General features: G+C 40.4%; 1 protein-coding gene across 1 annotated transcript in view; it reads right to left on the bottom strand.

The window, feature by feature from the left end:
- GLIS3 (GLIS family zinc finger 3) overlaps window positions 1-20630 on the bottom strand; it is a 499957-nt gene that overhangs the window by 46967 nt on the left and 432360 nt on the right. The window contains exon 6 of the mRNA XM_065879061.1: window positions 19238-19379. Within this exon, the coding sequence (XP_065735133.1) occupies window positions 19238-19379 (142 nt within the window). The remainder of the gene's footprint in view (window positions 1-19237; window positions 19380-20630) is intronic.

Here is a 20630-nt window from a genome sequence, read left to right as displayed (position 1 = left end):
ACAGCTTTTGTGTTTATGGTGGAACAGGTTCCCCGGATAATGTGCCTTTACTGCTGTCTGAGGAGTCCATGTTCAGCTCGCTCCAGGCTGACATTCACGGTTTGTCTCATAAGAGCTGCCTTGCCCGGCAAGTTCCCTGTCTGGACACTGTATAATTAGCCAATCTTGTAATGTCTGCACCTGGGCGAAGGTCTCTGTATTAGCACTTTTCAGTCACAGGGGAGGACAGTCAGGTAACAGAATATGCGGTCTGCTGACCCAGAAGGATACGACACAGGCCTTCTTCCTCTTCTCCGTGCTGCAGTGAGGCGCTGTGGGTCATGCCCAGTCTCCGTGTCACTGCTAAATCAATGTAATGAGAACAGAGCTTCCCCTGATCCTAGTACCAATGCAGCATCCTACACTCTTTTAACTTCAGAGTCTAACCGACCCTGGGCATTTCCCAAAGGTGTGATGGATAAATGTACTTAGTCTTCAGCAAACATGACTCCTCTCCCAACACCACAAAATATGGAAAAGGGGCCTCAAAAACTGCTCCGGGATCTTCTCCCGCTGTTGTCTATTATGACACAGAGTGTGAGTTACAGCCTCGTTGTTGGGGGCAGCCTAGCCTTTGAGAACTGTACGTGACCTCAAACTTAAATATGTGCCCATTTAGATCGGCTAATTGGTACCATGTCACAGAAGAAAATGGGGCTTGTCACTTTCGGAGTCTATCACTATCAGAGAAGCTCTCTCAGTGCCTGGATCTACTCAGCAGACGTCTCATTATGCTGCAATCATACCAGCATCATTATGCTGACTCTCTTTAACTTCCTTCTCTATACAAAGCTACGCCAAGCTTTATACCCATCTTAGCTCTTTTTGAACTTACTCTACTGATATCAAAGAATAAATGGATTTTTTAAAAATTTAAAAAACCAGGTTCAGGATTAAGGGAAAAAAGCCACATAATCAAAGAGATTTGAAGGTTTAAAAGTTCAGGGAGCTGTATTTTTAGACCAGCACCACTTTTCTCCAACCTCTCCAGGATAGAGTTAATACCCCCAAATGACCCAGCCCCTGAAAGCTTAATCCAATGGAACAAGAGTTCAAGTACTTAAAGGAACTTGTGAAGAAGCAGAGTTATCATCTTCGCGCTCAAAAAGCTACTGATAGGAGTGTGATCTCATTTGAAGGTTTTGTTTTTGGTAAGTCAGCATTGTGTCAGGTTAACTCTTGTCCTTAGACGCCTGCATCCTCCACAGTCTTCCAAGTCCTGAAGAGGTGGTGAGACTAGAAAATGCTTACCAGCTCAAAAGGGCAATGCAGAGCTTCTGCTGTGTGTCAGCCTCCAGAAAAGCTGCACGTTTGCAGACTCGCTAGAGTCACCTTATGGATCACTACCTCATTTATGCTCAGCTTGCTCAAGCAGCCGCATTCTGCTTGTATTCCAAATAGTAATCTTACCCACGGGAAAAGGCTGTTTGGATTGACTGCGGCAATAGTTTCAATACGGTGTTTGTCAGCATGAAGCTTGGTGTTTTATATACTATTCCAAAAACTAATGGAATAATGAGAAGGTCACAGAGACACTGTGGAAACACAGCTAACTTTTTTCTGCCTTAATGTAGAAACGTGAGCTCTCCTATTTATTTTGTTGTAGTTGCTGAATGTACCCATCACATTATCCGCTGGAGGTATTTTTGTATATATGTGTGTGTGTTTTTCACAAAGAAGTGCTGCCTTGCTGTTTACAACCCATGAGCAACACAGAAACTTGGTGTACACACTCCATGCTTTGCTCTATGCTTCAATAGAAAATGTGCTGCTTCCCAAAGGCCTACATTAGCTATATTAGCCGTGTTTTTGCATCAGTTGCAAAGAAATAGGCTGGGAAATTTGGTATTGTGTGCAGCCTGCCACACACTGAAAGTTAGGCCTGGTTAAGGTCCTCTCCTTCAGCCCGCTTAATAGCCAGGACCAACCATCCATCATCATGCATCCATCCATCTATCCTCCAACCATTAATTTTTAAATTCAATATTTATTTGGTGCCTACTACATGCTAGCCACTCTACAATATGTGTGCCCCTGTCCTTGCGGAGGTGGCAGCTGAATGAGGGGAACAGACCTCTATAAATCCTTATACCAAAATACTGAGACTTACTAGTATAGAACATCAAACGGTGTTCAACACTTTAACACACTGCCTTATTTGTGCCCCCCAAATCCCAAAATGTGCCCTAAACTCTGGCCAAATCAGACAACTGACCACACCTCAACTATGTCACGGCAATTTACGTTATTATGCTTTTGCCTGTAATGTCCTCTACCTTTCTGTACTTATTTTAATATTTTTGCTGTGTGTGCAGTTACTTGCGTTCTTCTCATTCCTCTCTCAGCAGCCAATTATTCCACAAATATTTACGGAGTACCTACCATCTGGCAGACACTGAGCCAGGTTCTGGGATAGACTAGTGAACCAGACAACCTTGGTGCCTACTGTCTCCAACACGTCATTCATGTTTGTCAACACGTCATTCATGTTTGTTGAGTAAACAAAGACGAACACAATCTAAATGCCACTGGAGTCCGTCTTGGGCTCCGTGAGTAGGACAAGGACAGAAAGGAACATCTATCCACCAACTCCTGTTCCCCGCTGGTAAAGGGTGTTACTTCTCTCACACTTCCAAGTAGGCGCATGCACCACAGTGGCTAAAGGTTCTCAGAGATGTCCAAGACCAGGGCATCAGAGAAGCCTGGGGACAGAAAGCCAGTGCAGTTGAGGGGATGCTGCCAAGTTATGCCTGGTTGCCGTAGCAATGGCCACTGGTAGGAACACGTGGTGAAGGGGATGTGAGGTGGGACATAAGAGGTGTGTGGTTTAGGGCCGGAGGCTCAGAAACATGCCCTCCAGCTGTGCTGAGGTCACGTGTTGACTGACCAACAGTCAAACACACATCTACAGCCCTTCCTTCCACTGCTACAGCCAGTGAATGACACTGGAACAGGCAGAGACCCTTTGACTGCAGACCCCACAAGAGGAAGAAAGGGAGGCTTTAGGGTTCAATTTAAAGTATATAAAAAAAGTGTATGAAACAGTTTCTTACGTAGGGTGTACGAAATTGCCTGTCAGCAAAATGAAGCCTGGGACTTGCCTCTATATTCTAACAAATTGGATGAGGAATGTAAGACAAATTCTCTTCCGGTTAGATAACCTAGAGGACGCTTATAATTCAGTGTCTACACAGAGCACTTTGCATGCAGAGCCCAGGGCAATGTTTGTGGATGTTGCCTGGGATCAATACAATGACCAGAGATTCAGAGGAAGTAACAATAGAGCATGGCTTTCCAACATTCATCCAACTCCCATCTCACATATCCTTCGTACAAAATGGACAAAACTCTGGAGTCAGGTATCAGTGGCTTCAGCAGGATTGCCTTTGACCTCTACCAAAGATCCATATTTCTTAGAAATTGCCACTATGGCACAGGAAATGCCTCTTACTTACACTGACTTCTAGGAATTTCCAGCTATCAAAGTCATACATCCAGGATTCTATCTTACTATAGTCTAAGAATATTCATTCATTCAAACACAATTTTCCAGCCCTTACTCTGTACCAGGCAGGCACTAGTCTCTTAATGCTTGAAGTCAAATACCTGAGACCTTCACACAGACCTGCCCACAGACAGATGCTCAGGCTTTGCCAAGTGATTTTTTTAACCTCAGGAAGAAAATCTCCATGTCAGAGTGCAAGTGTAAGGTCATTCACAAAAGGAAAAATTTCCTTCCAAAATGATTTTCCAAACTCCACTAATGGGGCACACAATGAGGCCTATTAATCAAAGCATAAGGAGGAGAACTGAACCCTCCAGCATCTAGGGCAATATTAACAAAGCTGTTGTGATCAAATCAGGCAGCACACACAGGCTACCTACGGGGGCGGCCTTCATTGTCTATGTCACCTCAGGGGTCACGGTTGACCTCAAGGCTGGAGGAGGGCTTTTAGGTGAGCCTCTAGACCGCACTGGTGCCTGGCAGCTGGACAACTGATTAGGCATGGCGGAGCAACATACTGGAAATTCTTCTTGCTTTTGTGATTAAGAGATGGTGGACTCCCCGAGGGAATAAAAGCTTGGTCTTGAGATGAATTTGTGAGCCCTACTTCCAGCAGAGGACCAGGAGCTGGCCTCCCTGCTGCTTTAGTCTTTCTTTCTCTCTGGGGCTTAGCTCGCTACAGTCCCTCACCCCATCTCCTTATAGAGGTAGGTGGAGGTGACACAGTTGGGCTTTTTAATTTTGACAAAGCAGCATCTGTTGATCTGTGTGGTCCCCAGATGCCATCTCACCAGCTACTGGGACCAGGGCATTCTAGTCTCGAGGCTTTAACTGGCTCAGGTTAGTTTGGGTTAACAGGCAGCACTCTCTCTATCCAAATGAAAACAATTAATCTATAAGTCTAACGGGTGTGGACAGGGCACCCTTGGGGACACTTCAGCTGTCATGTATTCACTGTGTGACTAGAGAAAGGCAAGGAGTTTTTCAGGCAAGGAAACTTCCTGAAATGAAGTCTACTTGTCTCAGGCCCATCCCCAGAGACAGGGAAGGCTACCATAGGCATTGTTTCATGACTATGTTTTCATCGTTTTAGAGGGCAGGGAAGAAGACCTCCCTTGTCAGGCTGAGGTATATTAAAAACAGTCAACTGGAGGGCATATTTCTGTTCAAAACTGTATGGGCAGCTAGAATCCTGCTTCTCCAGCTTTAATTTGCAAACAATTCACCAGGGTAAAATATTGATTCGGATTCACTAGGTCTTGGAGGCAGCAAGTGCTGAGATTCTGAACTTCTATCAAATTCCCAAAGTCCCAGGCAATGCTGGGGTTGCTGGTCTGGGGACTGCACTTTGAGCAGTAGGTGTTGGACCATATCTCTGCTGTATTTCATCTTCTTGCCTGCCCCATGCCCCAGATTCAATAGATGACATTTATTTAGTACTTTGCAAACCTTTCTCCAGTTTACTATTGAGGAACTTGAGGCCTAATCAGGTTCTTGATTAGGTTACCTGGCGTATGTAGGTCTTGTGGCTGGTAAGTGGTGGTCCTGGAATTCAAACTTGGGAAACCTGATTTCAGATCATGTGCCTCTAACCATCACACATATTGCCTCTCAAATGCAAGATGGATGCAAAAACAAAGGCATAGGAGTGTTGATACCGTATCAGAACCCTTGCATACTCCACTTGTAAAGGCTGCTTGGAGTCACTAGGCACTCCTCCCCCACCACACACAAAGCACATGGGTAGTTTTAAACACCAAAATGCTGGTTAGGATCCAAAAAGTAGATTCCCATTTTTGCTTCTATCCAGCCTGAAAGTACTAAAGTGACCTCAACGTGGCTGAAATTTTCCAGCTCTGAAAATTAACTCAAGCAAGAAATTAACTGAATTATTTGGTTTGGAAAACAAACAGCCGGTAGGAGATGGGCTTTTTCTGAAATAAAGATTTCAGATGCTTGTCAGGAGCATGTCGATCCACTGGTGGGAAAGAAGGAAGGCAGGGAGGGGTTCTTCATGAGCAATCAGATATATGCACCTGTTACCACAAGCGAGCACGATGTTGATGTCGTGGGCTGAAAGGCCACTGCCTCTGTCAATAATGCACGAAGAAGAGAAGTACTGGGCAGATCTGTTGCCACCTAGCAGTTACAGTAAATATGCTTTCAGAGTCATTTATGATTACTTGAAAAGCCATGGTGTTGCACTTCATAGAGGGCCTGCTCTCATAGGACAAGGGGAACCAATCTTATCCATAGATTGTGAATTCACTTATAATCAGTGCCAGAGTTGGGACACAGAGGAATGACATTTAATGCTTGGTGGCTGGTACATGGGAAGAGGTATGGGCTCACTACTCATCTCTTGGGCATTATTTCCAGGGTCTGGGTACAGAGGGGTAAACTAATCAATGAAATCAGGCTAAGTCGGCTTTCACAGAGATATTAAAAAATAATTACAGGCCCCATTCAAAGGGTGAGCTCAATCTTGTCTCTGTCTTTCCTCCTCAAGGCTCCCTCCAGGAGAAATTTGAACCTAGGAAGGATTCAGGAAATGACTGAACTGCAATGAAAATTTTAGCTACTTTGGCCTACCAGAAATTGGGCACTCAGGAGCGATAGTGTCAGGGTGGTTATTAAAGGAACAAAGAGTACGCACTGGGAGTCAGATGGACCTGGGTTTGAAAATGAGCTTTACCAATTACTAGCAATGTGTCTTGGGCAAGTCACTTAACCTAAGCTCAGTTTCTTCATCTTAAATAAGGATAATACCTCACAGGATGGCGAGGAGGATTATACAATATATAGGAAACACTTAGCATAGTGTTAAGTATGTCTGGACCATGGTTAAGTGCTCGACAAACCATTGTTGCTATTCCTTGCCTATTTATATTATTGTAATTATTCCTATAATTAACAGGATGGAGAAGACAAAGGCATGTTGCTCCAAAATGGTAAATCTCCAATAAAGAATGGCTTCTTACCTAAAGAGGCATATAAATATAAACTGTGAACTAGAGTCATTTTAAAATGCAAAAGAGCATATACATCATACTCTCTAATAATAAGCATTTTTTGTTCAACTTTTCTAATGCAAGTTGGTATAAAGTGTTCAGGGCCTGTGAAAGAATCCTCATAGGGTTAAAATGCTGTACTTTATTTTACATGAGTAATACACACCTTTGAGTTACAACCCATAATGCGTTTCAGTTTAAAAGATAAGTCATTTTCAAGCATGACTGCACTTCGTTAAGGAGCGAAAATGGGCTGTGACTAAAATGTCAACACAGTTGTCCACCTTGAAGCTTAGTTTATCTTGAAGTATTTTTACATTTTCAGCACTTCTTTGTGTTTGTTTCTCCAACAGCATAAAGATCCAGCCGTGGTTAATTTTCAGAATTCAAAAAAGACTTCCCTTCAGTCATTCTGAAGAAAATGACCAACACGGGGCGGGGTGGGTGGTGGTGACTGGAGTTTTGGTCCTCAATAATGAAAACTTGTGTCCCAATACCTTCTGCAGTTCTTTGTATTTCACCATGAAACCATTCAGTTGCACTGTTGTTCAGTGGAAAATGCTCTCATGACCTAAGTCCACAAACCAGAGAGTTTTCTAGCAAGGAAAAGGTCCCGGTATGGGCACTTGGAAGGCTGAATTTGAGGTTAATTGGAGAATGGGAGAGAGATGGCAGCTAATCCTTGCCTGCTCGCTATGAGCAGAAGGGACTAGTTCCTCTTTTTCTTTCCTCCTAATGTCTGGGCACTTCCCCCCTCTTCTCTTTCTCCATCAGTAAGGGTATCATTCCGTATTCCATCTGTATTAGGAAAAAGAAGCTTCTTAAGGGTTTGCCCTGTCAGCTCTCTAATCTTTCCCTTCTCCTCGAGGCATGAATAATTTTAACATTGCCAATCCCTAAAAATCTATTCTTTCTGCCTGTCTTTTTTTTCTCCCACTTTGCAGTGTAGAGTATCATTATCCAGCAGCCCTGATAAGAGGATAATGAAACAATCCCTCCTCAACTGGATCGGGTGGCTGTCAGAGTAAAGTGACACCACCTGTACATCCTTGACATGCTACCCCAAGCTAATTGATGGCAAACAATGGTAACTGTCACCTGTGCACTAAGACAAAGAAAACATACTCATGTCACCTGATGGGAGAGCTACCTGGCAACCGATAAACAAATGTGTTAGGGAGATGTCCTATTAAGGTAAGAGAGGGTACATCTCTGAAGAACGTGCCTATTAACTCTGAGCTTAAGAGTGCTGCTGTTCACTGGGGAACAGAAATAAACACGGTAAAATGAAAGTTTATTGATGTCTGGACAGTTACATGAATATTCAGGTTCTCTTACAAATAGATATTCCCACATGAGCTCCAAACATCTATGTAGGCTGCTCAATTACATTTCCACATCACGCAGCTGGATTTATAGCCAGGAAAGAAGTTATTAGTGTTTGGAAGAGGATACATGCTTACATGCCTTTCTGGAACACATGGCAACACAACTAGAAGATAATGGCTGACATCATGCATGTAAATGCCAAAGGTTACCATCAAACATTCTGAAACACCAGGTGTAATTAACTTCATGTTAGGAAAAGCTTCTAAAACATCTGCATTTCAGAACAAAGACAGTTACAAGTAGAATGGCATCACCTGGCAGCTGTCTCAAATTCTCTGGGACCAGCATTTCACGCAGCCCTCTTGGGTCTTTCCAGACAATGCATGACATATCTAACCTCAAATCTCATACCTTAGCTTTCTTTCCTTCACTCCCCAACCTGCACACTTATTTGCTCGCAGAGAGTTAGTTATAGAGAAAGTCATTAAAATAATTTGAACCAGCAAACAACTCAGACTACTCTGAAAAAAATCCAGTATTGCATCTGTGTGTTATGTTATCCCATTCTGAGCAGAGTAGGAGAGCAGAAAGAAAGAAGAAAGATGGAGCAGGAATGGACAACCATTCCTGGAAATTCTTACAGGAATATTCCTCATCTCTTTTTTTGCAAATAAAGTCTGACTCAGTCAAAAAACCGGAAATTTTAGTAAAAAAACATACTGGGTTCTCCAACTCCTCATTTTTCATCCCTTAGCTATCTCCTACCTGTATCATGTTAACCACAAAAGATGTTTCCTCCCTTTCAGATACTGCTGAGATAACTCCACCCACTCTAATTTCATATGACTTCTGAAAACATTTCACAGAGAAGGCTTTCTGGAAACAGATTTTTAGCACCGATAGCCAATCCAATTTTTAATGCAATATTCTTTCAGCCAACTCAAGAGCTGATTTACCAACTCTGAACTCTCCCAGCACACCTCTCCCTTTCCTAGCTCTGTATGATGGAGTTACAATAGCCCTTTTGGGGAACTGTGCTATAGTGGGGAACCGAAGCCTGCAATTGCCACTAACCCTGGGAAAACCTCCATAGCTGAAGAATTTGGTTTCCTTGTGACTCCAGAGAAACCCTTCCCTCTTTTTTCACACTTTGCCCACGAAGTGGACACTCTTCCCATTTTTGCCTTCAGATACTCAGTATTTCTTCCTAGTTTACTTTCAAGATAGACTCTGATAAGTCATTTACATGTTATCCTGAATTTGTGCCCACATACAACCTTTCTCAAGGAATTTAAAGGCTTTTCTCTACCTGTGGAATGGACAGTTGTCTTCAGTTATATGAACTTCAAGCATCTTTGCTGCTGGTAGAAAGTTATTTTTGAGGAAGTAAGCATCTTTCCTGTTGGAAAGTGACCACATGGGTTCCTAAAGTTCAATATTTCAACTTTTTTTTTTTTTTTTTTGCATTACGCGGGCCTCTCACTGTTGTGGCCTCTCCCGTTGCGGAGCACAGGCTCCGGACGCCCAGGCTCAACGGCCATGGCTCACAGGCCCAGCCGCTCCGCGGCATGTGGGATCTTCCCAGACCGGGGCACGAACCCGTGTCCCCTGCATCGGCAGGTGGACTCTCAACCACTGCGCCACCAGGGAAGCCCAATATTTTAACTTTTTGCTTTTCTCCTGGACATTAACATATATCTACAACAGACCTGGATTTTAGATAACATAATCCTGGATATTCAAGGGTTTGAGACTTTTCTCTTTTTAGGAAAAATAGACCTGGGTAGAATTAAACTATGACTGCTTCCTCTCATTGCTCTGTCACCCTTGGGCTCATCAGAACCAGAACCACATCTTGCCTATCTTCTGGAAGCTTCTTCCTAAGGGGAAGCCACAACACTGAGGGCTTACACCTTCCCACCATGGCCCAGGCTGCATCTGAAGGTGTTTGCTTGCAACGTGAGGACTTTACTGCTGATAATTCCGTTTGAAAGCCAATACATTCAGGGTTCCACAGAATGCCCAAGGGAGGACTAGGAATGCTAGGCAATAGGCAGTACAAGTAGTCTGGATCCCTTCAACTAAAACAGCTCTGCTGTGATCTGTTTTAAGCACTGGGCCTTATAAAAATCTCTGCAAACCCATGGACTAGAAAACTACTAAAATATTTGCTACATCTAAAATATTACAGGGATCAACAAAACCTTATGTACTAGAAGATTTGTAAAACAAAATATGATTAAATACATGGAAGCCAGGGACTTCCCTGGTGATCCAGTGGGTAACACTCTGTGCTCCCAGTGCAGGGGGCCTGGGTTGGATTCCTGGTTGGGGAACTAGATCCTGCATGCATGCCACAACTAAAGATCCCACATGCCACAACTAAGACCTGGCACAGCCAAAATAATATATAAATAAATAAATATTTTTAAAAAATACATGGAAGTCATAAGCTTCCTTGATCTCTCTCAGTAATTGATGAATGTCCCAGATGTCAATATAAAGCAGTGGTTGGCAAACCTTTTCCATAAAGGGCCAGACAGTAAATATTTAGGCTTTGCAGGCAAGAGGCAATGTCCTCAATTCTTTGAGCAACTGTTCTCACTTAAAGGCTTTAAAATCTTTTCTACATTTTACATTTAAAAATCTTAAAACCCTCCTTAACTCTCAGGCCATGCAAAAACAGGAAGCAGGCAAGCCAGATTTGACCCATGGTGTTATACATTAGCTGTTGCATGTTAACTACTAAGAACCCTCATGAAAAGACTAGAGAACTGTTTTGAAATATGGAAAAGCAATTTGAAGTAAGCAAGTAGTCAAGAATAGTTTTCTAGACACTTTGTAGTATATTTTGAGAAAAATGACATGTCCTGGAAGAGTCTATTTACAAAATGACATTAGGAGGGACCAAGGTTATACCTCAGCAAGGTCAACACAATGATTGTGTAAAACTGTGTTGGTCAAAGTCATCAATCCTATTTCTTTTTTCCTCCTCCTACCTCACCCTCACAGATTCAATGTTGATTAAGTTCATTTATCAATCAGGCACCTTTTCACTCTGTAATGACCAGCCTAAGTATACTTCTAATCTTTATGGCAACCGAAAAAATGTCTAATGTACAGATCTGAAGTTGGGTCTTAGAATATGGGAGTTCTGAGTCCTCATCTTGACTTGAATTCTTCTCAGAAGGAATAATTTATCTCAGGACAGCTATTTCTAAACTCCAAGTAGTAGCACCCAGTACTAAAAGGAATGGACAGAAGAGGTTCTAGTCCCTGTCACAGACATGGACTTGGTTTCTAAGTAATTCTCTAAGCTTTTAGGCAAAGAGGAAGGAAAAAAAAGAAAGGAGCATCAATTGAGCATCTAACAGAGGCAGGGAGTGTACTGAACTCTCATATGTGAACTCACCTAATTCTCACAATTAGTGAGAATGGAATCAGTAACCTTACCACCATTTTACAAAGAGGAAAGGTAATCTCCCCAAACTAAACATTCAGTGAGTGGAGAGGCAGGATTGGGGCTCAGATTTAGCCCCACGTTCTTTCTGTCATACCACACTGGCCTATTAATAACAAAAACAAACAAAAAATGGTGTTATATTTGAATACACAAACACTGGTACCAATCAAAACAGAATTTGGACTTTGTGATTCTGGGTGCATTGCCACCCAAGTGAATCAGTGGGCTTCTGATTCCAGTTTGTTTTTCTCTAGAGACCTACAGTAGAATTTAAAAAATGCTATGTGAACTACTGGGAAAATTACTGAAATATAAAATATAAAGGACTGTATTTTAGTTTTCTTTTATTCTACTAAATGATGCTTATTAAATTTACAATTTGTTTAGGCTTCCATATTTTCCCATTCCTTAAACAATGGGAGTGGTGGGTAATTTTTGGCACCTGTTTCCTATCTGCTTTACAGAGTCATAATATATATTTTTCTAGTATTTGGATAAAAGTAATAATATTAACTATAGATGCTGAACACTTACTGTGTACTAGGCACTGTTCTGAGCACTCTGTATGTCATTTAATGTATGTCAGATCAGTAACTTATCTCAGTAAGAGGGAAATAAATTTGACTTAGAGGAAGAAGTAACATTTCCACTTATAAATGTTCTATTTGAGCATAGATTGGCTACACAGTGATCCGGGGGCTTGTACAAAATGTGGCCAGTAATGTGACTTAAGAAAAGAGATGCTAAATATTGCCTATCCTTACTTTTCTGTAGATATGACCCCCAACTGTCTTAGTACTTCAGAATTATGGAACCTAGATCGTTATTTACCAATTGCAAAATCTTCTGGGGCAGCTGATGCAATTCATTTTCATGAAGTGTGTCCATTTCTCAGAAAACTTGATAAGCATCCCTGTGAACCTGTCTGAGGAGCAAACCCTTATGCACGCTGATGAGAATTTATCCCCTTTTCTTTTCAATAATGAATACAGTTGACCCTTGAACAATGCAGGTGTTAATTCATGTATAACTTATAGTTGGCCGTCAGTATCCGCAGTCATCTCCGCAGCTCCTCCACATCCAAGAATTCAACCAACCACACACTGTGTAGTATGGCAGTATTTACTATTTTAAAATGTCCATGTATAAATGCAGCAACACAGTTTGAACCCGCATTGTTCAAGGGTCAACTGGGTAGTTTACTTTCTGCAGTCTCTCCTATAACATAGGAATAGACCTTTTATTAAATCCCCAGAGAAAAGTTCCATGAAGATTATAAATCCCCGGCTTTTTAGGATGTGGCTAGGTGTTAACAGATCTTTAGGGTAGGACTCAGCTCTGAAATCAGTGATGATGAGAGTCAGAGCAGAAGCCAGATGTGAGCAGCTAAGTTCACTAAGAGAGAACAGGATTGGAGTCCAAGAAGCTAAACTCAGGTAGCAACTAGAAAAAATGTCATGAAAGTGAGGCTAGAGCAGCCTTGAAACTTAGGTAGGAAAATTAAGACCCCAAGGAGGCAGCTGTAACTTCTGATGGATGAATGCCTACTGTTAGAGAAGCGTTAATGGTTCAAGACATGGCCAGGGCACCTGAAAGGAGCAGATAATCCTCTGACAATATTGAGGAAGACACTATAAAAGTCAGTCTTTGGAGTCAGTGCTGTTGGTGGCCTGGAATGGGTCAATTCCACAAAATCCTCTTTATACAATGCCTGCAATATGCTCCCTTACTACTGTTAACAGCAAAACATGACAAGTAATATTGAAGCTAATGCAGTAATGTCCTTCACTTTAGAGTTTTATGCTATTCCTAACATTCATTTTCAGTGCTTATACAAATGTAAAAAATGAACTTTCACTGTGGCTACAAACACCTTGAAAATGTCCAGTTTCTTTTTTGTTTATTCTCCACATGAAAGAGATATAACTACCTCTATCCCTCTTTCCTTGGAGCAGAAAGTCAGAACTTTGGACCCAGAAGTTTGGCCCATAACTTCCTAATCACAAAAGCTACTAGCTCCTCGGTCCACAAATTCTATCCTGAATTCTATCTTGCCATCTGTCTGCTTCCTAAGACCTGCTTGGGGTACACTTCAAAGTAGATCCAACCTTTCCTTCCCACACCCCATCTGAGCGTCAACAAAATAACATAAATTGAGAGAAAGGAGAAATATTGTATAAAGACAAGGAAGACTTTGCCCAGTGAGAACACAACTATAATCATCCAGCTTCACTACCTTCCTCTCCTCCTCCATAAGGTGTGGAATTGTGTTTGCTCACCCACAAAAATATTTTTACAGCAAAAACTTGTACATATTATATAACTGAATAATTCAGCTTAATCTTGTGTGAAAACCTAACATGAATACAAGGGAGTAAGTGTGAAGCACCAAATTAGGCGGCCTGTAAACATATAAAGTCACTAACATTAGCTGCATACATACAAATGTGCCCTGTGCTGGCTGGGAATCAGAATTTAATTTTCTTTAACTATAGATGCTGAACACTTACTTGGTTATAGTTGGGTGGTTATAAGATCTTATTCTTAACCAAAATATGAGCAGTGCCATTATAACTCTGGTGTGGGCGGACACGCTTAATATCAATCTATAGGGTCACTATAATAAGAAACAGAAATATACACTGCAGGGCATTTTGCTCCCCACTATTTGATTCTGTTTTATTATCTTTGTAATTATTTAATTGTAAGTACCAGAGCAGCATTATTCCATTTATCATTATAAATATATAGCATATCAGCAATATCATAAAATTCCCTTTTGTGGACAGAGTTCCATCATGCTGTTTTCACGTGATAAATTTGCTTCATCTTTAAATACTTCTTTTTTTGTTTCAGCTTCACTGAGGTATAACCGACATATAAAATTGTAAGATATTTAAAGTGTACATCGTGGTGATTTGCTATATGTATTCATTGGGAAAGGATTCCCCCCATCTAGTTAATTAGGGGCAATTCTTATTTTAACTCCACCAGTCAAAATTCGGATCATGTTTTGCTAAAAGTCACATTCCCACACTTTATGATCCCGGAGCAATGGTTTACAAAGTGTGGTCCCTGGACCAGCAACACCCAGTGTCACCTGAGAACTTGTTAGAAATACCTGGCAAAAAGTTTAAATTCTGTGACTCACTCAGACCTACTGAATCAGAAATTCTGGGGGTGGGGCCCAGCAGCCTGTTCTCATAAGTCTTTCAGGTGACATAATGCATACTAAAGGATGGGCTCAGGGGCAGGGAGGGCTAAATCTATAGGTTAAAGCTATCAGTGCCTACAATAGAGAAGGATGAGGCTTGCTCCTACCCTCATGGATCCAATGCAATCTGTGGACAAACCACAGACACGAGACGTTACAAAAACAATGCAAGATTTTGACAGCAGTTCAAGGCAACATCAAAGAGACTTGACAATAACTTTATTGCCAAATGTTTCCCTTTAAATCCTTTCTGTAACCCCAGTATCTGCCTCCTTCTTGGTGTTGGCCCATTAGTGTTGGTCCAACACCAATTCCAAATTGTTCTGTCCCTTTTTCACCTCTTGTGAATTCTAAACAAAGCAGTGCTTTTGAAAATAATGCAATTAATAACTATTGCATTTTTTCCAGTGCACTATGCCCTCTTAAGGACTTTTACATAGATCATGTTTTTCAATCTTCACAATTTTCCTATAAAGTTTAACCTATTGGGAAATTTGTGTGCCAATTTAGAACCTTCTAATAAAGTCCCTGAATTAACAACCACTTTTTGAGAGTAGACTATATGAGGCACATTTATATGAAACTATTTCTAGCCCCTGAAACTCGGCAAGCTGTCCCAAGATAGCAAATATACTCAACTCAAGAATGTAGAAAATGCATTAAAACATATACCATGCATTAAAATGAAACATTAGCTATTTCTTAAAGTATGCTAAATATTGTATGGATTTAATACAGTGCTATATATTAAAAAAGTGATGACATTGTAAAAAAAAAAATGATGATATTGTAAGAGAGAAGCTTTCATTTTCTAGTAACGAGGCGAAGAGAAGGGAATGACAATACAGTCATCCCTCAGTATCCTTGGGGGATTGGTTCCAGGACCCCCGTGCAAATACCAAAATCCTTGGATGCTGAAGTCCCTCTGTATCCTTGAGTTCTGCATCTGAAGATATGGAGGACCGACTATTACACGGCTTCAAAAATTCCTGTCCTAAACAAGTCATTGACTTTTTTCTACAATGCCCTATGATATCTGAACATAACACATTTTTTTCTCCTGAAAAATCTAGTTACATTCAAAATTGGGATAATTCAATAGGACTTATAAGCTCTAAAACATCATTATTTTATAACTCGATAGAAGTGGTAACAATAAAATCCGCCCCCACCCATTCTTGCAGATTTCCTTGTTCCAGTTGCATTAGCTCTTCACCTCATGGGTGGTTTCTGTGGGACTCAAATATCTCAACCACACTGGCCTCTATGATGTCTTCATGGCTAAGGGCATTTGCAAAGGCCATGTTTTATTGAGTCTGTAGTACAGTTTCAGTTTGGAGGGAGATGTAATTTTTATGATCACTCATGGGACAGAAATTCTTCCCCAGAGCATGCTTTGTTACTGAATGGACTCTCTGCCAAGACCAGGCACTGGTCCAGGCTGTCCATGATATTGCAGACTCACTAATTATAGGCTTATCCACTTTATTAGCTCATCGAGGGCGCTGATGGGAAGATCTACACAGGCATTTAGGCTTGAGTGTGGCATTCACACCTTGATCTACTGGCTATGAAATACTCCTCCCTCAGATTACCAGATAAATCACCTAAATTTACAGGCTGGCCTGGGGCATTATCTATCTGGGTTACAGAACTTCTGAACAAAAGCACAGAAAATCTAAGTGAGCCATCCTTGAGAATTACTCATCACTGCCTTGGCCTCCCTGTTAGATCACAAAATTACTCTCAGGTTAACCCAGGAGCGGTGGTGGGGAGCCCTGGGTTTTTCAGAATAGTAGACAAGTAAACACCTCAATTTTAAATCTTCTTCAGTGTGACCTCAAGTAATATTTGGCTGCTTTAACCTGGGGCACTATTTTCTTCCAAAGAAATAAAAGTCTTTTCGTGCAATCCTTTCCACTCAAACTCTGTCTTATCAACTGAAAAGTTTGTTTCAATAAGGGAAGCCAATATGTTAGGAGACTTGCAAGACTTGTATGTGTCAGAATTGCCATCTTCCCTGTTCACCTTAATGCTCTGCAAACTATTCCTACCTTGGAATCTTACAAATCACTGCCTCCTAGCCACTAAAAATTTCCATTTCGAAACCATGACTTCTTCAAACCACAAGTCCCCAGTCATTGTGGCTTCTAAAAAATCATGATATTCATGCTAAACTATTTTTGGTCCTTTGCACCCATATACACTCAATAAGTTTCCATCAAAATATTTTTATGATAAATCAATTTACTAGCACTTATAGGTATAAGTTCTTGATAACCTTTAAACAAATATTTTCTTGATTTTGTATAATAGAATTTTAAGGGAAAGACTCCAAATTCTTTTTGCCATTTAGCCAACTCTTAATCTTCATCAAATTACCTTAACACTTCAGATTTTACATTTAACTAATTGATGAACAGCTTCCTTTTCTTTCGGCATGTTTTGCTATTTGGCTTCTTTCCATCAATCTTTAGCACAGGTCTGAAACTGGTGTGAACATGCACTGCTGGTAACTGCATTTCTAGAACTATAAAAGGAAGGCTGAAAATTGTTGTTTTAGTTTCACTGCCTTGTTCTGCTCTGTTTGTTGCCTACTCAGCAAAACAGAGAACATAATCAACTAAAAAAAAAAAAGTCAAGAGCAAAGAAAGTAAAATAGAGCCTAAAGGAAGCAGGAGTAAAGAAAGAAGCAGGCCAGATAAACTTTCATACTTAAAAGCTAACTAGAGAAGTAAAATTCTAGGAACAAAGTTAAGCAAGATGGCCACCTGCCTGTTTCTAATATTCCCAGAGCCACAGAAAATTCGAGTCAATGTGAAGACGCTCTGTTGACGCCGTGGTAACCTAGGCTCCTTGTCTGCTCTGGCAGCTCGCCTGCCACAGTTAGAGGCTCAAAGTTAACAGCTTGTTTTGAAGATCAAATGCAGAAAAGCATCATGAACAAAAAGAGAAATTCTGTCTGGAATGACAAAGCCGTTTCAAACTAAACCTCTTAAAAAAACTTTAACAATACTACCAGACACCCAAAAGCACATATCAAGACAAATGTGACTCCTAAGTTTTGAAAGTGAGCCATATACTGTATGCCACATACAGCAAAGGTACTAATGTTTTTCATAGACAAAGATATCATGGCTTCCCAAATCCATTTCCAAGAAGTTTAAATGCAACAAGACCAGCCCATCACCATATTTTTTTATATTGGATGTTGGATCATTTTTCAATCAATTCTGGTTAGCTCTTACTCTCTAATTGCTGGGTTCCAGCTATTTATAATAGTAAGATCATGGATTTATGGACTAAATAAGTAGGGAAATGCCCTAAAGGCTGTTTTAAACTGATTGCTAATTTAATGTGCTAGAATAAATGTTCATATATCAAATGTTTGGCAAATCAAACAGACATATGTACAAACAAAAGCTAGTCACACTTTTTCATGTATATATCTAATATAAAATATTTGGGTGCTGGTAACATTGTACATTGGCATATTTCATGTGTTATGTGTACCTGCACTCAAAATCTCTGTCAGATTTGGTCAGCCTTTCAAATAAGTTTTAATCTAATCTCCTATGGTCTCAAAAAGCTGAGGCTTTGTTTTCTCCAAGAATAAGTACCCAAAGCAATTGATAAAGGGCTACCAACACTGGGACAACACTAAGGATGTCTTGATGACTCTGACCCCCTTGAAATATTTGCTTAATGCCTTTTCCCCTGCATTTGGATCAGCTGAGAACTGTGAAGTTTAAAAAGTTATACAAGCTTGTCTTTCTCCTATTCCACTGTTATGCATCAGTAAATTCTTCATTCTTTATGGCTTATTAGGAGTTTTAAAAAGAAAAAGCAATCTGCTGCCAAAACCTGGCTCTGGAACCAGATGGAGTGGGAGAAGAATTTGTAATTCACAGAAAACAGAAAATTCCCATTGTCTGGAATGTGGAGCTGGTGGGACTTTTGCTTTCATGTTCATAGCATGACAGTAAGAGCTTTCCATATATGAGGATGACTAACCAATCATGTTTGCACAAGTATATCACCATTATAGAGAGTAGAAAATGCACACAAATCCAGGCAAGAAAGTAAATGAAAAAAATAACATCCTTATTGCATATTAATCCTTTCTCATTTTTCACTGCATACATAACATTTTTCTAGATGTAGAGTCATCTATTATTCAAACCTAGGCAGAAGGAAGCTATTCTGGGAGTGCCACCCCAACCCTACTCCCCCAGTGGTTGACAAACATTAATGGACATTCTTACAAGTTGATTTACTGATGTGAAATTTTTTCTTAGAGACCTGGGGCTTCCTTTTACAATGCAAAGACAACAGTGACTGCTCCATTAGGGAAAACATTTCCTTTGAGTCTAAATCAAATTAATAAATTTAAGATACCTGGGAGGGTTGGGTACACTGAACTTTTGGCAGAAGTCCAGAACCTAAAGAGTTAATGCATTATTTTACTTTGTTTCTTTATGAGAAAAAACAGTCTGCTGCCAAACCCAGCTCAGGAATCAAATGCGGAGGACAGGAGGGGGATAATTTGCAGTCTACTGATAAAGTGAAATACAGATGATCTTAGAAGCATTTTTATGTGTGCATTTCCATTAACCAAAGTGAAGGGCCTAGAGAAGGGTAGTTGATGTGGTTGGGTCTGCCTTTGCTGACATTACCTGGATAGAGGTCAGTCCCGGGCCCTGGGGAGCATCCCACCGCCCTATCGGCAGCATCTCGTGGGGAAGTGGCGGGCTGCAGGGGCTGCACGGTGAGGCAATCTGTGAGCAGGTCAGGATGGAGCTCTGCACTGGACCGCAGCTAAGAGAAGGAGAAAACAGAAGACAGATGGAAAAGGAAGGCGATTCCTTGGAATACTTCTCTGGAAAGGCTATCATGCTGTAAGGCTCAGGCAATTCAGTCCACAAATATTTATCAAGCAACAACTACAGGTTAGGCATGGGACTTACAGAGTCAATAAAAGGGTCAGCTTTCTAATTCTAATAACACCTGGCAGGTGTTTCAGGAAAAATGTGGCTAGAGGCAGATTTTACTTCAGTCCTTGATATTTCCACTTCTGGGAACCCAACTTCCTATTATATTTTCTTTCATTTGCTCTGTATCCTATCAGAACTTGTAGTGATAACAAAAACAAACTCAAGTGCATTTAGTCTGTATTGTAAAGTGCGCTTTTTCTTTTAGTTTTTTTAATTTTATTTTGTTATACAGCAGGTTCTTGTTAGTTACCTATTTTATACATATTAGTGTATATATGTCAATCTCAATCTCACAATTCATCCCACCACCACCTCCCCCTCCGTAAAGTGCTTTTAAAATACAGAGATACTATCATGAAAATATCTTAGAGATAATTAAGAATGTCCATTGAGATTTGATACCTGTAGATTTTACATGAGAGGAAAATACACAAGTTAAGTTTTAAAATATTAGGGAACATGGTAACAAGAAAAAGCAAAGTCATTACAAGCAACAAACTATCCCAACAGTAGGTCACATTAAAAAATTAGACTTCATTTTATCACAATAACAAAATTAATTCTTTGTATATTAAAGAGCCATAAAAATGGCATAATAAAGTACGGGTGCAAAGTTATCTAATTTCTTTATGAAAAAGAATTTTATAAGTGTAATTTGAATTGAAAAAAATCACAATGGAAGATTTAGTTACATAAAAATACCAACCTTCTCTTTGTCTAAAAACATAATATCTTCAAAAAATGTAGAAATATATTTCTTACAGATATTGCAAATAGTTATCTTCAGTGTTTAAAGAGAACATATAAATTGATTTTGTCTTCATCAAGATAAAACCAACCCTTTAGATACAGGGCTTGAGTCTCATTCAACAATTATTTATTGAGCATTAGACGCTCCTCTAGACTCTAGAGATACTGTCTTATGGAACTTATATCCTAGAGGGGAAGCAGATGATGAACAGTAAAATATATGCTATAGCAGATGGTGATAAATGCTATAGAGAAGAGTGACTCAGAGAAGGGAGACAGTGAGTAGGAATGAGGGATGGCAACCTGACACAGGGGGATCAGAGAA

Source organism: Phocoena phocoena, chromosome 6, assembly GCF_963924675.1.
Source record: "Phocoena phocoena chromosome 6, mPhoPho1.1, whole genome shotgun sequence".
NCBI classification, from domain to species: domain Eukaryota; kingdom Metazoa; phylum Chordata; class Mammalia; order Artiodactyla; family Phocoenidae; genus Phocoena; species Phocoena phocoena.
The sequence above is the reverse complement of the archived record's forward strand: the minus strand, read 5'-3'. Positions and strand labels throughout refer to the sequence as shown.